Source organism: Pantherophis guttatus, chromosome 1 (assembly GCF_059756535.1).
Source record: "Pantherophis guttatus breed Tessera chromosome 1, ASM5975653v1, whole genome shotgun sequence".
Lineage (NCBI taxonomy): Eukaryota > Metazoa > Chordata > Lepidosauria > Squamata > Colubridae > Pantherophis > Pantherophis guttatus.
In genome coordinates this window covers 242,023,748-242,043,326 of record NC_142063.1, presented here as the reverse complement: position 1 = coordinate 242,043,326, position 19,579 = coordinate 242,023,748, and the positions used below count along the sequence as shown (strand labels likewise).

Here is a 19,579-nt window from a genome sequence, read left to right as displayed (position 1 = left end):
AGGAGAGAGAAGTTCTTTGCCCTTTGGACACCACCACCCCCAACTTCAGAATACATTCCACCACACATTTAGGGATGACAAACCAAACAGCATTGTTCACCTCAGCTTACTTAGTGAACATGAAATATTCCACATAATAGAATTTATTTGATCAACAATTGCATTTCTGTTGAAGAGCATTCTCCTTTATTTGGAGCTATACTACAGTAGTAATACAATGAACTTTAACTTTCTTTAAGGGCTGCAAGAGCATTAGTAAACATTTAAACTGACTTTGAAACCTATATAACTGGTGCCTGCTCATTACTTTCTTAAGAAAAGTATTTTATGGTATAGCTAGTGGTAGCTTTGACAGTGGGATGAAAACATGACTTTTTTACACCATATCTTACTGAGATAGGAAACTCAGTAAAATAAATGTGCAGGCTCTTCTTTAATTTTCTCTGCATTCAGGTGAGAAAGAAGGAAATATATTTGATAAGGCTTTTAGGTATTTTAGAACTGAGTTGTTTTTTTTTAAATCCTTTGGATTTTTTTCCTTTGGATGTTTTAAAGGGATATAAATGGATGCCCATCTGCAACTCTTTAAAGCAACCGCCTCCTTTCCTGGTATCATGGGGCAGCTACATAATCCTGGGAAAGAGACGGTTGCTTTAAGAGATACAGAGAGGATCTGCATTCATGCCCCTATGCACTTTAACAGACCTTTTGCACACTGAATCTGAAGCACTCTATAACCCTAATACGAGACTCCTGTCAATATCAAAGTTGTCACAGAACTATAATCCCAGTTGTTTGCTGCCTTGCATAGGGACAAAACCTATCCCTAGGCTTTACCATAAAAGAATTTACAGGGTAAAACATCAGATGTAGCTTAGACAAAGTAAGTTAATGCTTATAATACATAGTTTAAAATAGGAAAAGTAACATCACGCTATCAATGTTACAAGCTGTAAATTTCTGAAAAGTATTTTAAACTATTATACAGGCAAGATTTTCTATGTAAAACAGACTTGAGATTATCTCAGTAATATGTCACAGTTTACTTGCATTCTTCTTACGCAGGGAACCTTCCTCACTCCAATAAGTTAAAGTCTTCTTTAAATCCAGCAGACTTTTCTTTATTCTCTTCTCTTTTCCAGCAGTCACATAAATAATTATGACTGCCTTTTTTTCAATCTTTCCCAACCCGGCTCTCTCTGACAACTTCAGTCCCTATGCATTAGAAATTACCAGGTTGGTAAAAGCTGTTTGTGTCTGTGTACTTAATACTGGGGCATCCTAGAGCTATGAATTCCATTTAAATCTTCTTTTTGCAACTTAACTGATTTATGGCAGAGCCTTTAGCCCTATAGCAAGAAATTACAAATTAACACTGGCACAGGAATACATTTGTTTTGATTTTCCATAATACATATAAATAGGTGAAATTGTTTTATGAGCTGCAGTTATATTTTCTAGGATCTAGTGGCATTCTGCATTTTTTTTTCCTGCACATACATTCCATGGTTTGCGTGACCTAAGTTCTAAGGGTCTCCCCAGACGTAAGTAATTCCTTCATATTCCCCCACCCCTGAAGTTCTAAAGCAAACTTTAAACTAAAACCACCTGTTGCTCTCAGCCATTCCAACAAAGCACAATCAGTAGGTAAATCAAGATGACAGTGCCCACCACTCATTGCTGACTTAGTATGCCATATCGTATTTTTATGCAGTGCAATGATGGGAGAAAATGGGGAGAGGAAAACCAAGTTCAGAAGAATGTGTATACACACACACACACACACACACACACACACACACACACACAATATCGTTTTATCATTCCTAGTGATCCAGATCTAGAAAAAAGCAGTTACATGTTTCTCTTCTTTTTGACAGTTATTATTACATGATTACTGATAATATTTAATCCTTTCTATTTAAAAAAAACTGCAAAAGAAAAATAATTACAAGAAATATAGCATAACTGTTATTTTTTGGAATTTATTTTAGTAATTCTATGCCATAGGGAAAAAATAGTTCACGTAGAAACTTAAAAAATCGGTGCAGTTTAAATGTTGATTCATTTAAGGAAGTCAAATTAAAAGAGGGGTGCAATAACAACCAGCAGTCCAGCAAAATAAAATAATAATAATAAAAAACCAAAACAGAAATGGTCTCCATATACTGTAAGTAGTATAATATGATTTTTTTCTGATCTCGCTATTGTACAGCTGGAATAAGCTGGAATAAGTTAATATGGCACCTGGACAATGGTGCTAATTTTAACACATAATTCTGTCCCAAACCTAAAACTCAAACATGTTTTTAAAAAAACATATAAAATAGAACACACCCTCAAATATACATGCAATTTATTAGAATCTAATGCTTTTTTCAGCCCAGAAAATAATGTCCATCATTTCCATCATGGGGACAGTCTTTGTATAATAGGTTGAATACTATACTAATTAGATCCCTTGGAGCACTTCAGAGCTGGCATTTAAATCTAACATTTAGCCATAAAAATAAGTGTTATACTTACCACATAGTCTTCTGGAATCCTGACATCTAAGCATAGCCTATAAATTAATATGCTGTATATTAGGATTATCCTAGCAACCACAGTGAGGTGAGATGGAGTAAACCATAAAGAACCAGTCAGTACACAAAGATTATTAATTGCAAGTAAAGGTAATGTGACTGTTTATTTATTTATAAATGTTATAGTTGCTTATGTCACCTTTAGGCAGCTCAAAATTAAAATATAAAAGTACCACAGTACATTAAAAAACACAATACTGTATTATAACATCAGAAAAGCTCCTAGAAACAGTCACACAATTATAATCCCATACGAGGTGTGCCTAGTTAATAACTAGCCAACACTTCTGGTCTTTAAGAGTTTCTGGAATGCAAACAGGGTTAGAGTTGTCAGGATCTCAAGGGCAGGTGCCCTTCCATAAGGCAGGTTCCACAGCAAAGATGGCGTCCTTCCTAGGACTTACTAGATGACATTCTTTCACTGCAGAGGCCTGGATCATGCTTATCTTACTATATTGGTGGGACCCACGGAAATCATTGGGGAGAGGGACAGAAATAACTTGGTTCTATGCAATATAGGGATTTATAGGGTTAAACTAAACTTCTTTTTCCCTATCCTGATTTTCAATTATTCTAGGCACTAAGAAAAACCCTAATAGATGGACAAGGATGGAAATGTATAGCTAAGATATCATCAAAATACTGGTGGTATTTACCTCACACCTAAAATGATCACACCTAAAATTAAGGATAGTTGGAAAAGGATGGAACCCTGAGACACCCGTATCTATCTATCTATCTATCTATCTATCTATCTATCTATCTATCTATCTATCTATCCCCCTCCCTCCCTCCCCCCTCTCTTTCTCTCTCTCTCTCTCTCTCTCTCTCTCTCTCTCTCTCTCTCTCTCTCTCTCTCTCTCTCTCTCTCTCTCTCTCACACACACACACACACACACACACACACACACACACACACACCATTCATTTAGAACCAGCCCTAGTGGAAAGAGAAGAGCTAACACAAAACAAGTGTCCCCTACTCCAACCCTTTAAGCCAGCTTAGAAAGATAACATGATAATATAAAAACCTCTGAAAAATCAAGGAGGGTACTGGATGCAGTACCCCATCCTAAGCATATCAGAAATGATTCATAAATGTGATCAATTCCATTTTGGTACTATAACCTGATCTGAAATACAGTTGAAAATACCTTCAGGTACTATACTACATTATTTCTCCCTTCAATTCTCTGTGATACAGGATAGATTTTTTTTCTCTTGTGGACTTTTCTTAAGAGTTAAGAAACAAAACCAGTTGAAAATGCTAGCAACTGATCAATCTTTGTCTTCAAATGTCTTTTGGGGAGTCATATACATCTGTCCTACTGAGGCAGATTCTGCCCCTACTTCCATTAAAAGTCTTTATTTTTGTTTTTCTATCAGATAGTGTGCTTCTGTTCTTTTCAGCCATCTCAATAATAGTAGTCATTTGTTTTTCTTTGATCCATTTATTAACTTCATGGTTGTTTTTCCATATTGTTGTTAGTTGCGAAGTTGTGTCCGACCCATTGCGACCCCATGGACAACGTTTCTGCAGGTTTTCCTGTCCTCTGCCATCCTCTGGAGTCCATTTAAGCTCACGTCTACTGCTTCAGTGACTCCATCCAGCCACCTCGTTCTCTGTCGTCCCCTTATTTCATGCAAATATTGAAATATGAGTGAAGAAAATGGATGAGACTAAAGTCCTGATCACTTAGAGAAAAATGTGGTTGTTTATGTAAATATATATATGTGTGTGTGTGTGTGTGTGTGTGAGAGAGAGAGAGAGAGAGAGAGAGAGAGAGAGTTGCGTCCCCCAATGTTTTTTTTTCTTTTTGAGAATTTATCTCCCCAATGTCAACATTGTCACTTAAGACAGTCAAATGAAAAATTACATATTTGGGAAATGATCTATAGGACTTAATTTCTCCTGCATTACATTCTGTTTCAAATATTTGATCTGATGTTCAGAATGTAAATAGCGGGTGGGCTATCCAGTCCATAAGACAGAAGGAAAATGTTTGTAGTTTATGTCTTACAGAGATAACAAATAGATCAATGCTATTTAAAATAGTGTGCTACTGTAGAAAATAGGGAATGTTTCTTTATTCTTTCGGAATTTTTTTATCATTTGGTTAACTGGGGTTCTAAAAGATGTTACTGTTGAATGCTATGTAAGCTGTAAGAATGCATGTTCACCTTCTCTCACATAGAGCAGATGGATGCTTGACTGGCTGCTAATCCACAGCTGGAATGGTTTCAGCATTTTCCATGTTGCTGAGTTAGAGTGGTTTTCTAGTGGACTGAGAGGGCAGCAGGAGAGGGATATCATTATTCATCCGTATCCCAGTGGGATTGCTGCCAGGAGAGATTAATTTTTTCTCTTATGCTTGTAAAACAAGCTCAGGTGGAGTCTGTAATCCTCAGGGCACGGGTGGCAGATCAAGGAAGATGCTACAAAGCTAGTTAATTTTCAGATTCTAGGGGAAACAGAAGCTCTGTTAGATATATAAATACATGATTGCAAATTTAAGTAGCTCAAATCCAAATGGGATCTTTCCAGACATCTGGTACTGAAATCTCTATTTTTCTTTGTTTTTAATAGAAGTTCTTGCTAGTTCGAATTGCAGCAAAAGTAGCTCTCTTCAGTTACCTTCCTCTTGGCAGATCTATGAAATATATTTTACAAGTAGTAAATAGGAATGTAAGATGAGTCGAAGTATAGAAAGCACAGGTTTATTGAATGTGCACACTGCATCCTTTATTACAAAATAGCCAAGTTAAATTTTCCACTTTTCACTCTGTTTGTTCCCTCTTCCCCAGTCACCAAAATATAAAAATAGCATTCATTTAAAGTCCAGTGCTCAGCAACTCAAGCAGATTTCTACATAAACATTTAAGGATTTCTATTATTGGGGGTGGGGAGTGTCTTTAAAGATAGAGCCATCAGCCAATATTTAGCGTACTGTCAATGCCCCTGCCATTATGGTCACCAAAGAATAGACTGGTTTTAAATTACTGAGATTTAGTAAAATATGTTTTTATCATATGACTTTATATAGTGGCTTCAAACAGCAGCAAGACTTTAGCCCAGTTAGCTGGATTAGTTATGGAGATGGTCTTTCAAGTTTCAATATCCCCTGTAGATCCAGCCTCTTTTATCCCAGAAGTCTTAGAAGATGAGAATTGGCTCAGTGATACTGGAAGGCTATTGTCACTTAAGGGATTCATAGCCAGAAATCCCTTAAGGCTCTCCACTATTTAGATAGGAGGGGGTACTCTTATCCAAGGGGATTAAAGCACCTTAGTTAAACCTGGATTCTGTGCAAATGCATTGTTCACTTACATTTATACAATATCTTAAAATTCTAGCTGATACAACTCACTGTTCAAACCATTACATATCTCTTGTATAACATGGGTCCCCATTTGTGGTCCATATAGAATATTCTTCATCAAGAAAAACATAATGGAACTCCGCTCATAAAACTGGACTTTCCTATCTTTTATATGGCACTTTGGAAAATCATCTCCCATTATAGCAATAACACTTAGACTTCTATAGCGCTTCACAGTGCTTTACAGCCCTTTCTAAGTGGTTTACAGAGTCAGCATATTTCCCCCAACAATCTGGGTCCTCATTTTACCCGCCTCAGAAGGATGGAAGGCTGAGTCAACCTTGAGCCGGTCAGAATCAAACTACCGAACTGCTGGCAGTCGGCAATCAGCAGAATTAGCCTGCAATTTTGGGATAGGGAAATTGACAGGGACAAATTTCTCCACTCATAGTAACTTTCCCTATTCAATTTATTCAATTTAGAAAATTTCCCATCCCCCTAGCTATTGGGAATCCGAAAGAGCTCACTTATAGTTTAAAAGAAAGCCATGCTGACTGGAAGGTTATTAAATCAAAGAAGCTTGATTTGCAATCAGTAATAACTTGTTTCTGGGCAGCTTTTTCAACAAACATTCTGCTATTTTCATATTGTCATCAACTTGTATAAACCATGCCAAACTAAGAGGTAGAAAGTTAAACTTTTTAAAAGAATTCCTGATTACAGTATTTTAAATGTTTCTTAACTTTTTGTCAATGTATAATAATAGTGAATATAATACCTTGCAATCGGTTATTATGTCTGACAAGAATTAGTCTAAAGCAGGGGTGTCAAACTCCCGACACACAAGCTGGCTGCATTATGCGCTGCCTACACCTGGTTTAACGAAGGGGGAAAGGGTCATGATACATCATGTGACAATGCCCTGATGATGCAAGTTTGACACCCCTGGTCTAAAGCATCTCTGAGATGCCCGAATATCCCTATCTTCGGTTTTATACTTTCCCCCATGCTGAGCATTTTTTAGAAGGTTCTAAGTCCTTGTCTTTGGGATCAGTTAGATAGAAATGCACTGCTACTGTTACGGAGTATCAATATAACAGATGTGGAAAATTGAAGTAATTACTTTGTGAGCAAGAGATATCTTTCATGGATGATTATCCAGACACCATCCTATACAATTGTCATACAGATGTCCACATGTTTTACATGTGGTACAGTAAGATTGCACCGCAGGCTTGAGAACTTGGGCTAATATTTTGGAGAACATATTGTATATCAGGGCATAAGAAAACACAACTGTGATTAATGGGACAATGGAACTTGCATGGATTTTGATTCTCTTGAAAGACTTTACATACATGTACGAAATTAATATGGTAAAGATGGAAACCAAACAACCCTTAATTTTGGGGTTGTTAACTAGCATAGGTGTTATTAGTACTTGGTCTGCTTTGTTTAGGTATCAATGAATATATATGCTCTCACTGTGCACATTATTAAAAATTCAGTCTGCAGATATTCTTATGGAAAAGAGACATCCATAAATACATTTTTAAAAAATTGCTTAAGTGAGGCTAATGTTTTAACATATAAAAGGGAACCATGTCCTATGAATTCCTTTTAGTAGGGTCTAAAATAGTTCCTGACTTGAAAAAGAATTGATTTTCATCATTAAGCTGCTAAGCTATTGAAAGCCACAAACCACAAGCAAAATTGTGCTGACAGATACCAGCATTCTGTGCTGTGTGCTGGGTTTTTTTGTTGGAAAGAAAAACACCGTTACTTGAGGCTAACAATAGTATTAGATCTGTGAGCTTATGAGAGAAGAGCAAGTTTTGAACCTTTTTGAGGAAGTGCCCTGTATGATGGGTAGTGAAAGAAGAAATATAAGTTAGAGAACAAATTAAGAAAATGATTAGATTGTATAGGCTGTTGGTTTATTAAGTGAGAAATATTTCATATACAGTTTGGCTAGATAATTTTTACTGAAAATAAGAATGAAGCCAAATGAAACAGTTGCTTTCCCTCTGCCATTCTAAATAAGCAAGTTCCTCTTACATCCACACAGTGTCCCACACCTGTAGCCTATTCTTCCTTCTCACAAATTAACCAAACTGTTTGTATGGCACTTAGTGGCCTTAAAACTGAGCAGTTATTGAGTGTTCACATAGCTACAAAGTGGGAACCCTTCCTCCCAATTTATTCCTCACATCGACTCATCAACATCAGCTCCATCTTGTCTGAATATAATTTATTATTGTTCACCTTCACTCAGCCCAGTAGCAAATTCAAGCTACCAACTGCTTCTTGGACTGGATTATAAATAGTAGTAGAGCTGGGTGCCATTGCCATACTGAGAACTTCAAATTTCATACAGATATTGAATAGCATGAGGAATAGTATATCTCAGTGGCCTAGAGATTAACTAGTAGATACCATCACTATTTTCTGAAAACCATCTGATGTGAAGAACTAGAATATTGTCACAAGGTTCAGTACAATCAGATGATGCAGAAGGATTCCATGGTCACTGACTTCCAGTTTCCAATTTAGGTATCCATGAAGGTAACAAAAGTAGTCCCCTTATCAGTATCATTCAAATGTACTTGGAGATACAAAATCCATTCAGTAAAGAATTCCTTCAATAGAAATCTTAAAAATTAGACATAGGCACCACATACCATCTGCAGGAGCCTCGGTGGCGCAGTGGTTAGAGTGCAGTACTGCAGGCCACTTCTGCTGGCTATCAGCTGCCTGAAATTTGGCAGTTCTAATCCCACCAGGCTCAAGGTTGACTCAGCCTTCCATCCTTCCGAGGTGGGTAAAATGAGGATCCGGATTGTTGGGGAAAATATGCTGACTCTGTAAAACTGCTTAGAGAGGGCTGTAAAAGCACTATAAAACGATATATAAGTCTAATTTGTCCATTCCCATCCTCATCAGTTTAAGCAACCACCTTAGAAGAGTCAACTATTTTGACAATTATCATCCAATCTCCAGTTTCACTTGTGGAAAAGCCCTGAGCTCTAGCTCTCAATGGAAAACAGTTTATATAAATCCTTCTGAGACTATCTTGGGAACAGGTTTTGGCACAAAGATAGCCTTTGTCTCATTAATAAACATCTGGTATGTTGTGACTTTTGAGACTACTGGTCGCAATATTATTCTGAAGTTCTTGAGAGAATTGGATGGGTAGGTGTTGGGAACATTTTTTCAAGATTGTCTTGTTCCAATATTTCTGGACACAGTCACTGGCATTGAAATAAATCTTCTTGGCCCTTTCAGAATTATTCCTGGGGTCCTATAAGAGCCTCTGTTACTTCTGCCTCAGTTGTTGGATCTACTTTTAGCAGAGCCATCTTCAGTTTGTCATTTCTGTCCCATTCTTCGTAAAGAAAAGGACCTGAGCTCATCTACAAGTGTTCCATACAGATGCTCCTCATGAGGAGACCACAAGACTGATGGGGGAGACCAGGGAATAAGCCATTTTACTCCAAAATAGTTGGCACTTTTAAAAGGACACTAGATTCACACTATGTCCTTTTCTAATCACTTTTGGAAATTGCTTCTTATCTCCTTTTCAGCTATTATGAACCTTTGGATCAACAGATTTTACAGCACAGAGTGAATTTCCTTCTATCCTTAGTGCAAGAAGTTTTAAATAATAGTTTAAAAACTTTTTAAAAAATTCTTTTGGACAAACAGCAAAAGGATGATTAGAACTTTAATTTTGGAAAGTTACAAATAAGGACTTGAAATAACATTTTGGGATTAATTATAAAAATCCTTCTTGTGAGAAAGGATGAGGATAAGGAGAACTCATGGAGTTCTCTTTAAAAAAACTGAACAGGATGAGACTTTAAAGTTGGACACTAGAGGGTACCAGAAGGAACTAAAGATTACAATTAAAAGAGTACATTTAAATTTGACTTTCTATGCAGAACGAAGAGAAATATTTTAACATTCAATATATTGAAGGATATTTTTAACAATTGCTCCAGCTGCGTGTTTCCTTTTGTGCAAACCTAGACTTAAATATATGCAGAGTCTTCATATGCCTTCATTTTGTAAAGAACCAGATACAGGAAAACAAATCAAAGCTGAATTTGTATTAGATTAAGATGTTATTGATTCCAAGTATGACACATCAAGGAAATATACCTGATCAGGACAGGTTTGCACTTTTCTTTAATTGTTATCTTCATACCATGGGGATCTTCCAGAATTCAAGTTAGTCATATACCGGTAATATCAATGAAAGGATGGCCTTTTATAAGATTTATTCTATAAACCCACTGCAAATAAACAAATTGCACACTGTCATATTCAAAGTCTTACCTTTGTCTTGTGCCTTTACCTTACCTTTGCCTGGTGCCCAAATTGCCTGCAGATCTCCTCTGCTACATTTTACCTTAATTCTTAAGTCATTATTAAAGGGTCAGTTTTTGCTGGTCTCACTATGAGAATGAGCAGCTAATTCTGCTTTTCTGCAATGGGCTCTAGATTATGAAATAACATAACTGGAATTGAGATGTGGCAGCTCTTTTTTATCGTTTAAAGAGATTTTAAAAAACCTATACCAATTTTGGATTTTTAGACTTAAAAAGAAAGACAATATTTTTTTAAAAAAAATTAAATTGCTGGATTGTATGTGATCATTAGAATATTACGGGATGTTTGCAAACTGACTATAGCCATAAAATAGGAATAAATCTCATATTTTTTAAGAAGAGAAAGATGAAGATTCATATTTGAAAGTCCTGTTCATATCTTAACTTGTCTGCTGCACACCCTCCTTTACACCCTCTTGATTCAGTTCTGCACTGAATGTGTTATTTCTCCAGCTATTTTCTAAGGTCATTGCAAGTAATGGAGATTTAAAATAGGGGGTCAGAGAAGTGTTACTTCCAGATAATGCATGACTGTTTCCCTGGCATACCTGAAAGGGAGAAGCGGACTGAAACTATAACATTTGATAGCCAGGCAGATGAATTGGTACATGATACTTTGATTGAGCAGGCCAAAAATAAACAAACAAACAAATAGCAACCCTTAAATCATCCTGAAGGTACAAGCAGAATTTTGCCCTATGTATTCAAAGCAGGAGAGAAAAAACAACACTCACATTTGTCCTTTCAAACCATGTAGCAAATGTGTCCTCAGTTCTGTATCTCCCTGAACAAATAAAAATTCATTTGCATTCATAAAACTTTAAAAACTATATATCCTATGAAGCTGGTACCACAAACCAAATCTTGTGGAGTAGAAATAAACTTCTAGAAATAGAAAGTTGTATAAAAATTAATATCACAGAAGTAAATTTAACTACAATATTGTTAGGAGCCATTTTAATAAAGGCGTTTCCTTTTGCTTTGTTTGCTACTTATAAATTTAGGACTGGCTTAATTCCATCTGTTTGCTAGTAGATGGTGGGGAAAGCTAGCTCATATATTAGGCTTATAATTAATAAATCACCCAAGAGTTGAATACTCTCTCTCTCACACACACACATATCAATAGGTTAAATGACTTGGTGAAAGAAGCAAAATTTTAAAATGTATATGTTTAATCTTATAGCTATAAAAGTAAATCTTAAAAACTGAGCAAATAATTTAGAGAAAATGTGCTTAAAAGTGAATCAGTACAGGGCAAATATTTTTACTAGCCTTCATCTATTTCTTAGCAAGTGTTGCTTTTCCTTGGATCCAGAGAATGGTGGGGTTATATTTTGCTCGTAACTTAGTCAAGGTACATTGTATGTTTCTCCATTTTATTTTGTGATAAAACAAACCAAACAGAAGATTTGTAGCAGCCTTTTTTGTTAGTACAAGCTTCATAGTTACTGTATTGATTTCTTTTACCCATTTTTTTCCATAATGAGAGAACAAGATGAGGATTGGCCCGATAACTAGGATAAATAGGCTTCTCTCCTATCTCTAGGTTACAATAATTTCAGATCTTTTTTTTTCTATCCTACCTCAACTCAAATGAATTTGATAGTAAAGTTGAAAGCTGCTCTATTGTCTAGTAGGCCAGAAAATATTGGCATATTGAAGTTGAAAAACATTGTAATAATGATAGTCTGACTTTATCACAAACTACAGAAAACAGGTGTTCTGAGGTAGCACTTTTGGTAGCAAGTAGACCAAAACACATGCTTCAGCATCTAATTTTATATCCACTTGTCTTTAGATGAAATTAAAGAGCATTGAGATACATATGTTAATGTTTTATTTTATGTTAACCTGCTTTGTTATGCTTAAAAGTATATTAAATATACTGTATTTTTCAGAGTATAAGACGCACCTTTTTCCCCCAAAAAAGAGGGTGAAAATCTGGGTGTGTCTTATACTCTGAATGTAGCCCCATCCAGCCTCTCAAAGGAGGTGTCAGAGGCTGAAAATGCCTCCGAAAAAAAGCTTCAGAAAAAAAGCCTCTGAAACAAAGCCTCAGAAAAAAAGCCTCCAAAACAGAGCTTCAGAAAAAAAGCCTCTGAAACGGAGGTTTCAGATGCTGAAAAAGCAAGGTGCAGAGCTCACAACCAATGAACCTGTTGCTAAAATTCACCTCTGGGAACATCTGATTGGGAGTATTCCGGGAGGCCAATCCACCCGCCAATCAGCTTTTTTCTTATTTTCCTCCCCAAAAATTTATACTCTGGTGTGCCTTATAGTCCGAAAAATACGGTATGTAAGTGCTTTTAAAGTTATTTTAAATAATTTACTTGATATTGTTTTGATTTTTTTCCTTAAGATGCTTTTCCGTAAGACTGTTACAGGTTGAAACACTAAAAAAAGAGATGCCTTTAATGCATCACTAATTGTGGGGTGATGATTCAGGTATGTGCTTTCATACTGGTGGAAGTGTATCTTTCTACATTTTCTCCACATAGCAGTTTCGCCATCATCCCCATAAAATAGAGATGAGATTAAATGAGGCATAATGCAATATCAAAGTCAGTATTGTGTAATAACTAAGTTGGCTAGAAACCCAAAGACTGTAACTAGAACTCCTGGCTAGAAGCCAGGAGACTGTGAGTTCTAGTCCTCCCATAGGCATAAAAATAGGCTGGGAAAATTTGAGCTAGTCATTCTCTTTCCAAATTCATAGGTATGTTCTTGTGAGGAAAAGATGAGGTAGGGAAAAAATATATATGCACATTTTTATTCACAGTGTATGGAATATGAATACTGACTTTATCTAAAGATTTGTTTAATTGTTATAGACATCCTTCCATTATACGTAAGTGTTGCTCGTGAGTGCTAAACAGTTTTGACTGTAAAACATTATTTATAATGCTCTTTGTTTACTCTTCCTGTTCATTCCAATTTCCATGGTACTTCCAAAGTCCTTGTTCAAACTTTTTATTTTCTGTATTTCTAAAACCTTTTATTTATTTGTATCTTGTTCAGAATTTATAATCTGTGCCAATCCCAAAGATTCTAGGTGACTAAGTACAAAATAGCTGAAATAGAAACAATGCAAACAGTAGACTAGAACTGGGGGTGGGGGGTGGGGGGGGGCAGAATAATAATACAGTATCAAAATCTGGAATGGCAATCTCTAATCAACCACAACTGAAGGCTGATTGGAACAGTACTGCTTTTAATGTTTCCTAAAACTGAGTACCGTTAGCACTGAAGAGACCTCCAGAAAGAGGTTGGGGAGGGGGCTATTATGGAGAAGGCCTGCCATTTGGTCCACCTCCTATGAACCTTTCAAATAAGGGACCTCCAGGAAACCCTCTCTGGATGACCCCACTAGATTCATTCATCACAAGATAATGCCTAACATTTATCAGTGCTGTGCCATTTATGATTTTAAGGGTCATAAGTAGCATTTTGAACTGAGTCTGGAAGCTTATTGGTAGCCAATGAAACAACATTAAAATAGAGACTATTCTATTTTAGTCAGTTTAGAATAATGACTTAACAAAAATAACTAGTAACTTTGCTGCCAAAACTTACAGCCATTGTAGCTTTGTAGATCATCTCTGAGGCAGCCCCGATGTATTACAATAGTCCAGCTGAGTTGTTATTTTTATTGTTGGCAAGTAGCAACTTAGAATTCAAGAGAACACCTAAATTTTAAATCATGCCCATTGTTGTTGGAAGTCAGAGAACCTAGGAAGTTTTAATAATCTACATAATATATGTGTGGATCCAAGCAATGTGGCCATTTGCAATTGATGGGTGGAAATGTTGTCAATACAGAGATTTTCTAAGTGTCTTCCAAGATTTTTTTGGTATGGCACCCAGTGTGTCAATAACTATTTGTATTATTGGGAGAGCATTATCCTATCCAGAGCAATTACCAGGGCCAATTTTCTTAAGATTCTGTGTTTATGAACAAACGAGTTTTGACTTGGAAAGATTTAACATGAGCTTGCTTTGCTCCATTCAAATTGTCACAGTCTCCAGTCACCTATTCAGGACTTCCAAAACCTCTCCTTTATTTCCTACAGAAATTATGTATAGCTAGGTATACTTCACCCCAACCTGATGGATAAATTCTCTAAAAAACAGTTCATCTAGATGTTAAATAACATGAGAGAAAGCACTGGGCTCTGTTGAACTAGAATAGAGTACAGGAAAAGAAAGTACAAGTTCTCAACCAAAAAGTTTTATAAGATAAAGATTTCAATAGAATGAATGAAAAGATTGTTAATGTAAGAGGATAGGGAAGTTGCTTGGACAGAGTGAAAAATTTTCTTGAAAAGAAAATTATGTTACAGACTACCACAGAAGTATGGATATATACTAATAGAAAGAATACTTGCTGGAATGATGAAATGAAAGATGACGCAAGTGAGAAAAAATGTATATAAGAAAATAATTGATGAACACATACATATATGTACATCACCTTTTAAATATTGTCGGAAAAGCCTGGCTGCAGTGCTAAATTTACATAATATATTACTAGTGCCTCAAATACCACATTAAACAAGCTTCCCAGTATAGTGTTGATAAAGAGGACAGTTGCATTTACAAGCTCAGGGAATGTGAGAGGCTGATTTGGTTTGGTTTGGTTTGGTTTGGTTTAGTTTAAGACTCTTAGTGTTACAAATTAATCAGTTTGGCCTGAGAAGTCTACAACTCATTAACTTTAAAGGCTTTGCTATTTCTCATGGTTGAACTTAAGTTTTAACATAAATAAGGCTTTCTTTTGTCACCTGCATTGGTCAATCTATTTCACATCTCACAACTCTGTCCAATGTATATTTGCCTAGGAGTATTACTGATTTTAATGGTACTTGGTCCTTAGTTATTTTGCACCAGATTGTGATTGTGCTGCATAATATTATACAGGCTGACTAGATGTTAGTCTCATTGTATAGAAGACTTAGTGCCTGCAGCCTTAAATCACTATAAAATATGTTACTAAAATATAGCATAATTGTTTTTTAATAACTCTAGGAACTGGTATACAATATAAATCTACACTGGAGTAAAGTAATTATATGCTTAAAATAATTTGGAATAGAGAATAACAGTGATGAAATAAAAAGAGCTTACAAATAATATTAATTGAATAGAAAAAATGCTGTAATTTCAAGCTATTATTTTCCCAACCTCTTCTGATAGAAAACTATGTATTTTAAGACTTTTGGATTTTACCCCTTGGTATATCTGTTTTTGTGAATTTTCACTTGATACTATATGTGACTGATTAACATTTGGATAGCAGTGATTTAAAATTAGTTTTAATTAGGGAATATAGTGGGGGCCTTTAGGTTTTATTAGGGACCAGTAAAGTATCCATTGTAGCTTTTTTATAATTATGGTACCAATATCTCCTGAACAAAACAAATCTATTTCATTATTTCTTCTCTTTGGAATATTGGTTTTGAACTGCTAGGTAAGACAAGAGAAAACTCAGAATAAATGTTAACTTCAATAACACAGGAAAAGTTTTTGGATTTGGAACTGATTTTTAGGCAAAAAGATGAATGAATGAATGAATGAATGAATGAATGAATGAATGAATGAATGAATTATTTTATTTATTTATTTATTATATTTCTATACCGCCTTTCTCCTGTAGGACTCAAGGCGGTGTACAGTCAAGAAAAATATAGACACACAAACATCATAAAATTGCTAATTAAAATTATTACTTAGTTTGGTCAATTAAATAAAACCCAGAATTAGATAACATTTAAAAAATCATTCACATGTTCGTATGTTTAGCCCCGCCTGTTGGAACATCAGGGTCTTGAGGGCACGGCGGAAAGCACAGAGATCAGGGATATTCCGTATCTCCGGGGGCAGTTCATTCCAAAGGGTTGGAGCCCCCACAGAGAAGGCCCTTCCCCTGGGAGTCGCCAGTCGACATAATTTGACTGACGGTACCCTGAGTAGTCCCTCCCTGTGAGAACGAACTGGTCGGTGGGAGGCTATTGGTGGCAAAAGACGGTCTCGTAGGTACCCAGGTCCTAAGCCATGGAGCGCTTTAAAGGTGATAACTAACACCTTGAATTGCACCCGGAAGACCACCGGGAGCCAGTGCAGCTCGCGTAGGAGAGGTGTTACATGGGCGTAACGAGCTGCGCCCATAATCACCCGTGCAGCTACGTTCTGGACCAGTTGGAGCCTCCGGGTGCTTTTCAAGGGGAGCCCCATGTAGAGAGCATTATAGTAGTCCATACGGGAGGTAACTAGGGCATGAGTGACCGTGCGCAAGGCGTCCCGATCCAGAAAGGGACACAACTGGCGGATCAGGCGAACCTGATAAAAGGCACCCCTGGCCACGGCCGTCAAATGATCTTCTAAAGATAACCGTGAATCCAGGAGGACACCCAAGTTGCGGGCCCTCTCTGTGGGGAGCAAGATCTCATCCCCTATTGTCAGTGATGGTACTAGCTGACTATACCGGGACGCCGGAAGCCACAGCCATGAATGAATGAATGAATATGCAAAGTGCTTCTAATTTTAGCTTTGACACAGAATTGTATAGAAATATAAAAGGACCATCTTGTGATACCCTAAAATCAATAAATATGATCTTCCATCATTTTGGGAGATTTGAGTAGATTTGAATGCAAATAAAAACTTGTAATTGCTAACAGTTGTGAAAATCCCTCAGTCTGAGAACTGAATGGCCATTGGCTATTCAAATGTAGAATGATAACTGAGATGTAGACAGCCTCAGTTCTATTTTAAGGCTGCATGATGTTAGCTACCAACGTTTTATTTTTGTTTACTTTTGTTCTTGGCAATTTAGAAAGGAATAGATTTTATGGTCTATTGTAGCTCTTTTTCCAAGAAATGCTATGGCATATATTTTTGAAATTGCTGTTTGGTTACTAAATCCTGGTATATGATTTTTTTTCACTTTGTAAAAAAAGAAAGGGGGAGAAGGTTGAGAGGAATCAGAATAAATATTTGTATCAGTGCAACCAAAAACTGTTGGGGACTCTATAAATACTTTATTTCTCAGCTGCTTCACTTTTCTTCCTCATTATTTCCTGTTGGCCAAAAGGAAACCCAGAAAGCTTCCAAATCTTATGTGATTTTTATCCCTTATATATCAGCAGATACATCAGATCTTGTTGAATTTCCAAATTCATTCAGCTTCTTACTGGCACTTAAGGGAAATGAAGGAACAGTTCATTTGGCATTCTTAATGTTCTTATTGATGTACCCGTTCTCCAATTATGAACAGTCTTTTTAAAGTGGTGCTGCCAGGATCTTGTTTTTGTTATTCATAAATTGGCATTGTGTAGTCTGTGGAACTTGCAGGGCAGGTTTCTGCTAAAAAGGGAAATGAATGTAGAAAAAAACTGAGTGAACAGCAAGGCCACTTTGATTTGATTATGAAGGATGTTTCTTTATTCCGTCTTCTTCCTGCAATCTGAAAACAGTAGCAGGGGGTTACAAGCTGAGTTCATCATAGAGTTGTCAATCACTGCCATTTCACATTTGCAGTGGAAGATGTCTTTATTCAAGGACAGCTGGGCAAATCAGAAGCACAGATTTGCAGTTAGTAGCCTGTCCTGCCGATGCTAAGCAAACAGGGACAGGGCAGGCAGACCAGCCTGTCACATAAAAATATAATGGACTAGGGTGACCTTGGTGCCCTACATTCAGCTTCGTTCCCAGATGCATAAAAGCTCCAGTGCTCATTCTCAATTTCCTTTAATTACTTACATGATGTAGATAAGAAAATGAACTTCACTTACAATCATCCATCACACACACATAGGAAATGAAGTAGGCAAAGTGTTTGAAACCAGAGGAGTATTTTGGAAGTAAATAAAACAGGTTGTTTAAGGGGGAGAAAGGAGACTTTTTTCTGTTTTCCAGAAATACCTACTCAGCTGCAGCCATTCTGCTGATCCCACCCCTTAGCCTGTCTCATGGCTAGAGCTACCAAGCCCAAAAAGAAAAAAATCTCCTTGGTAAATATCCCTTAAAATATTGTTAAGGGATGTGGCTTAAATAAGAGTGAAACAAACATGAAGAATTCTATAGGGCTTAAAATGGCACTGACCCTTTGGTTCAGAAAATAAATGACCACAGTTTTCACAAAAGAATGGAAAAGACCTCAAGGATTAGGTAGCAGTTGTCTGCAGTCTGTCTTTAAAAAAAAAAAAAAAAAACACTGTTCAAAGACCATGACATTTTTAGAGGTTGCTTAGGTTTTATTTCTAGGGTTTTCTGAATTATTATTCAAGTTTTTTATCCTCTTGTCTTGAGGCTTTACCTGTCAATTAAAAGGAATACTTTATTGTACAGTAACCATGTGCGCACAAGTAAAACTTATTACAATTAATTCTCATACACAGCTTTCACACAGTTAACTTTAATTAATCTGCAGTTGGCCAAATTTACAACTGAGAGAGCATTTTCTTCTGAAAAGCATTTGAACTTTTGCCAAAAAACATTACTATATTGTAAATGTAGCCCAGCCTTTCTCTAGTGCTTCTTGTGCTTATGGATGAGCAATAAATCTGAAAGCTTTAGGAACACTTGGGTAACTTTTTCCAATCTGTGCTTCCAACTGTGGCCCTTTGTAGCTACAGAGGTCCGTATTTCTCATAAGTGGTTTTATTAGGGGCTTGGGTAAAATTTGCCAAAGCAAGCTCCTGGTTGTCTATATCCCAGTTCTTTCTATTATTATTTTTTTACACTGATGTTCTCTCTCTGTCTCTTTCTCTCTCTTTCAGGATGCTGAAGAATACACAGACCTCCCAGTGAGGCACAATGAGGATCAAATGAATAGCGAACTGGCCAAATGTCTCCCCATTGAAGTCAACCCACATTCTTTTGACAGCTCACACACCAAATGTCATCTTCTGTTGCAAGCCCACTTTGAACGTGCGGTGCTTCCATGTCCAGATTATGTCACTGATACCAAAACGGTGTTAGACCAGTCAATCAGAATATGTCAGGTACAATTAATTTTTTTATGCTTAATGATCTAGTTTGGTATTTATAGCTGCCAGAATCTAGATTTGAAAATGTGCCTGCATTGTTGATATTGATTATTACATCATAATGTAGTCACACATTTTAATGCATAATATTTCATAGGCTTTATCTCTTTTTTTATTAGTTTATAATATAAAATACAAAAATACAAAAGAAAATAGTAGAGAAAATAAGGGAGGGAAAAAGGGGGGAAAGAAAGAAAAGGCACTGATGTTAAACTCCCTTTGGTGCAGTAGAA

At 36.4% G+C, this 19,579-nt stretch overlaps 1 protein-coding gene across 1 annotated transcript in view; it reads left to right on the top strand.

Moving 5' to 3' along the window:
* The window catches only part of ASCC3 (activating signal cointegrator 1 complex subunit 3), a 211,215-nt gene that overhangs the window by 166,049 nt on the left and 25,587 nt on the right, over positions 1-19,579 (top strand). The window contains exon 37 of the mRNA XM_060689118.2: positions 19,077-19,301. Coding sequence (XP_060545101.2) covers positions 19,077-19,301 — 225 coding nt within the window. The remainder of the gene's footprint in view (positions 1-19,076; positions 19,302-19,579) is intronic.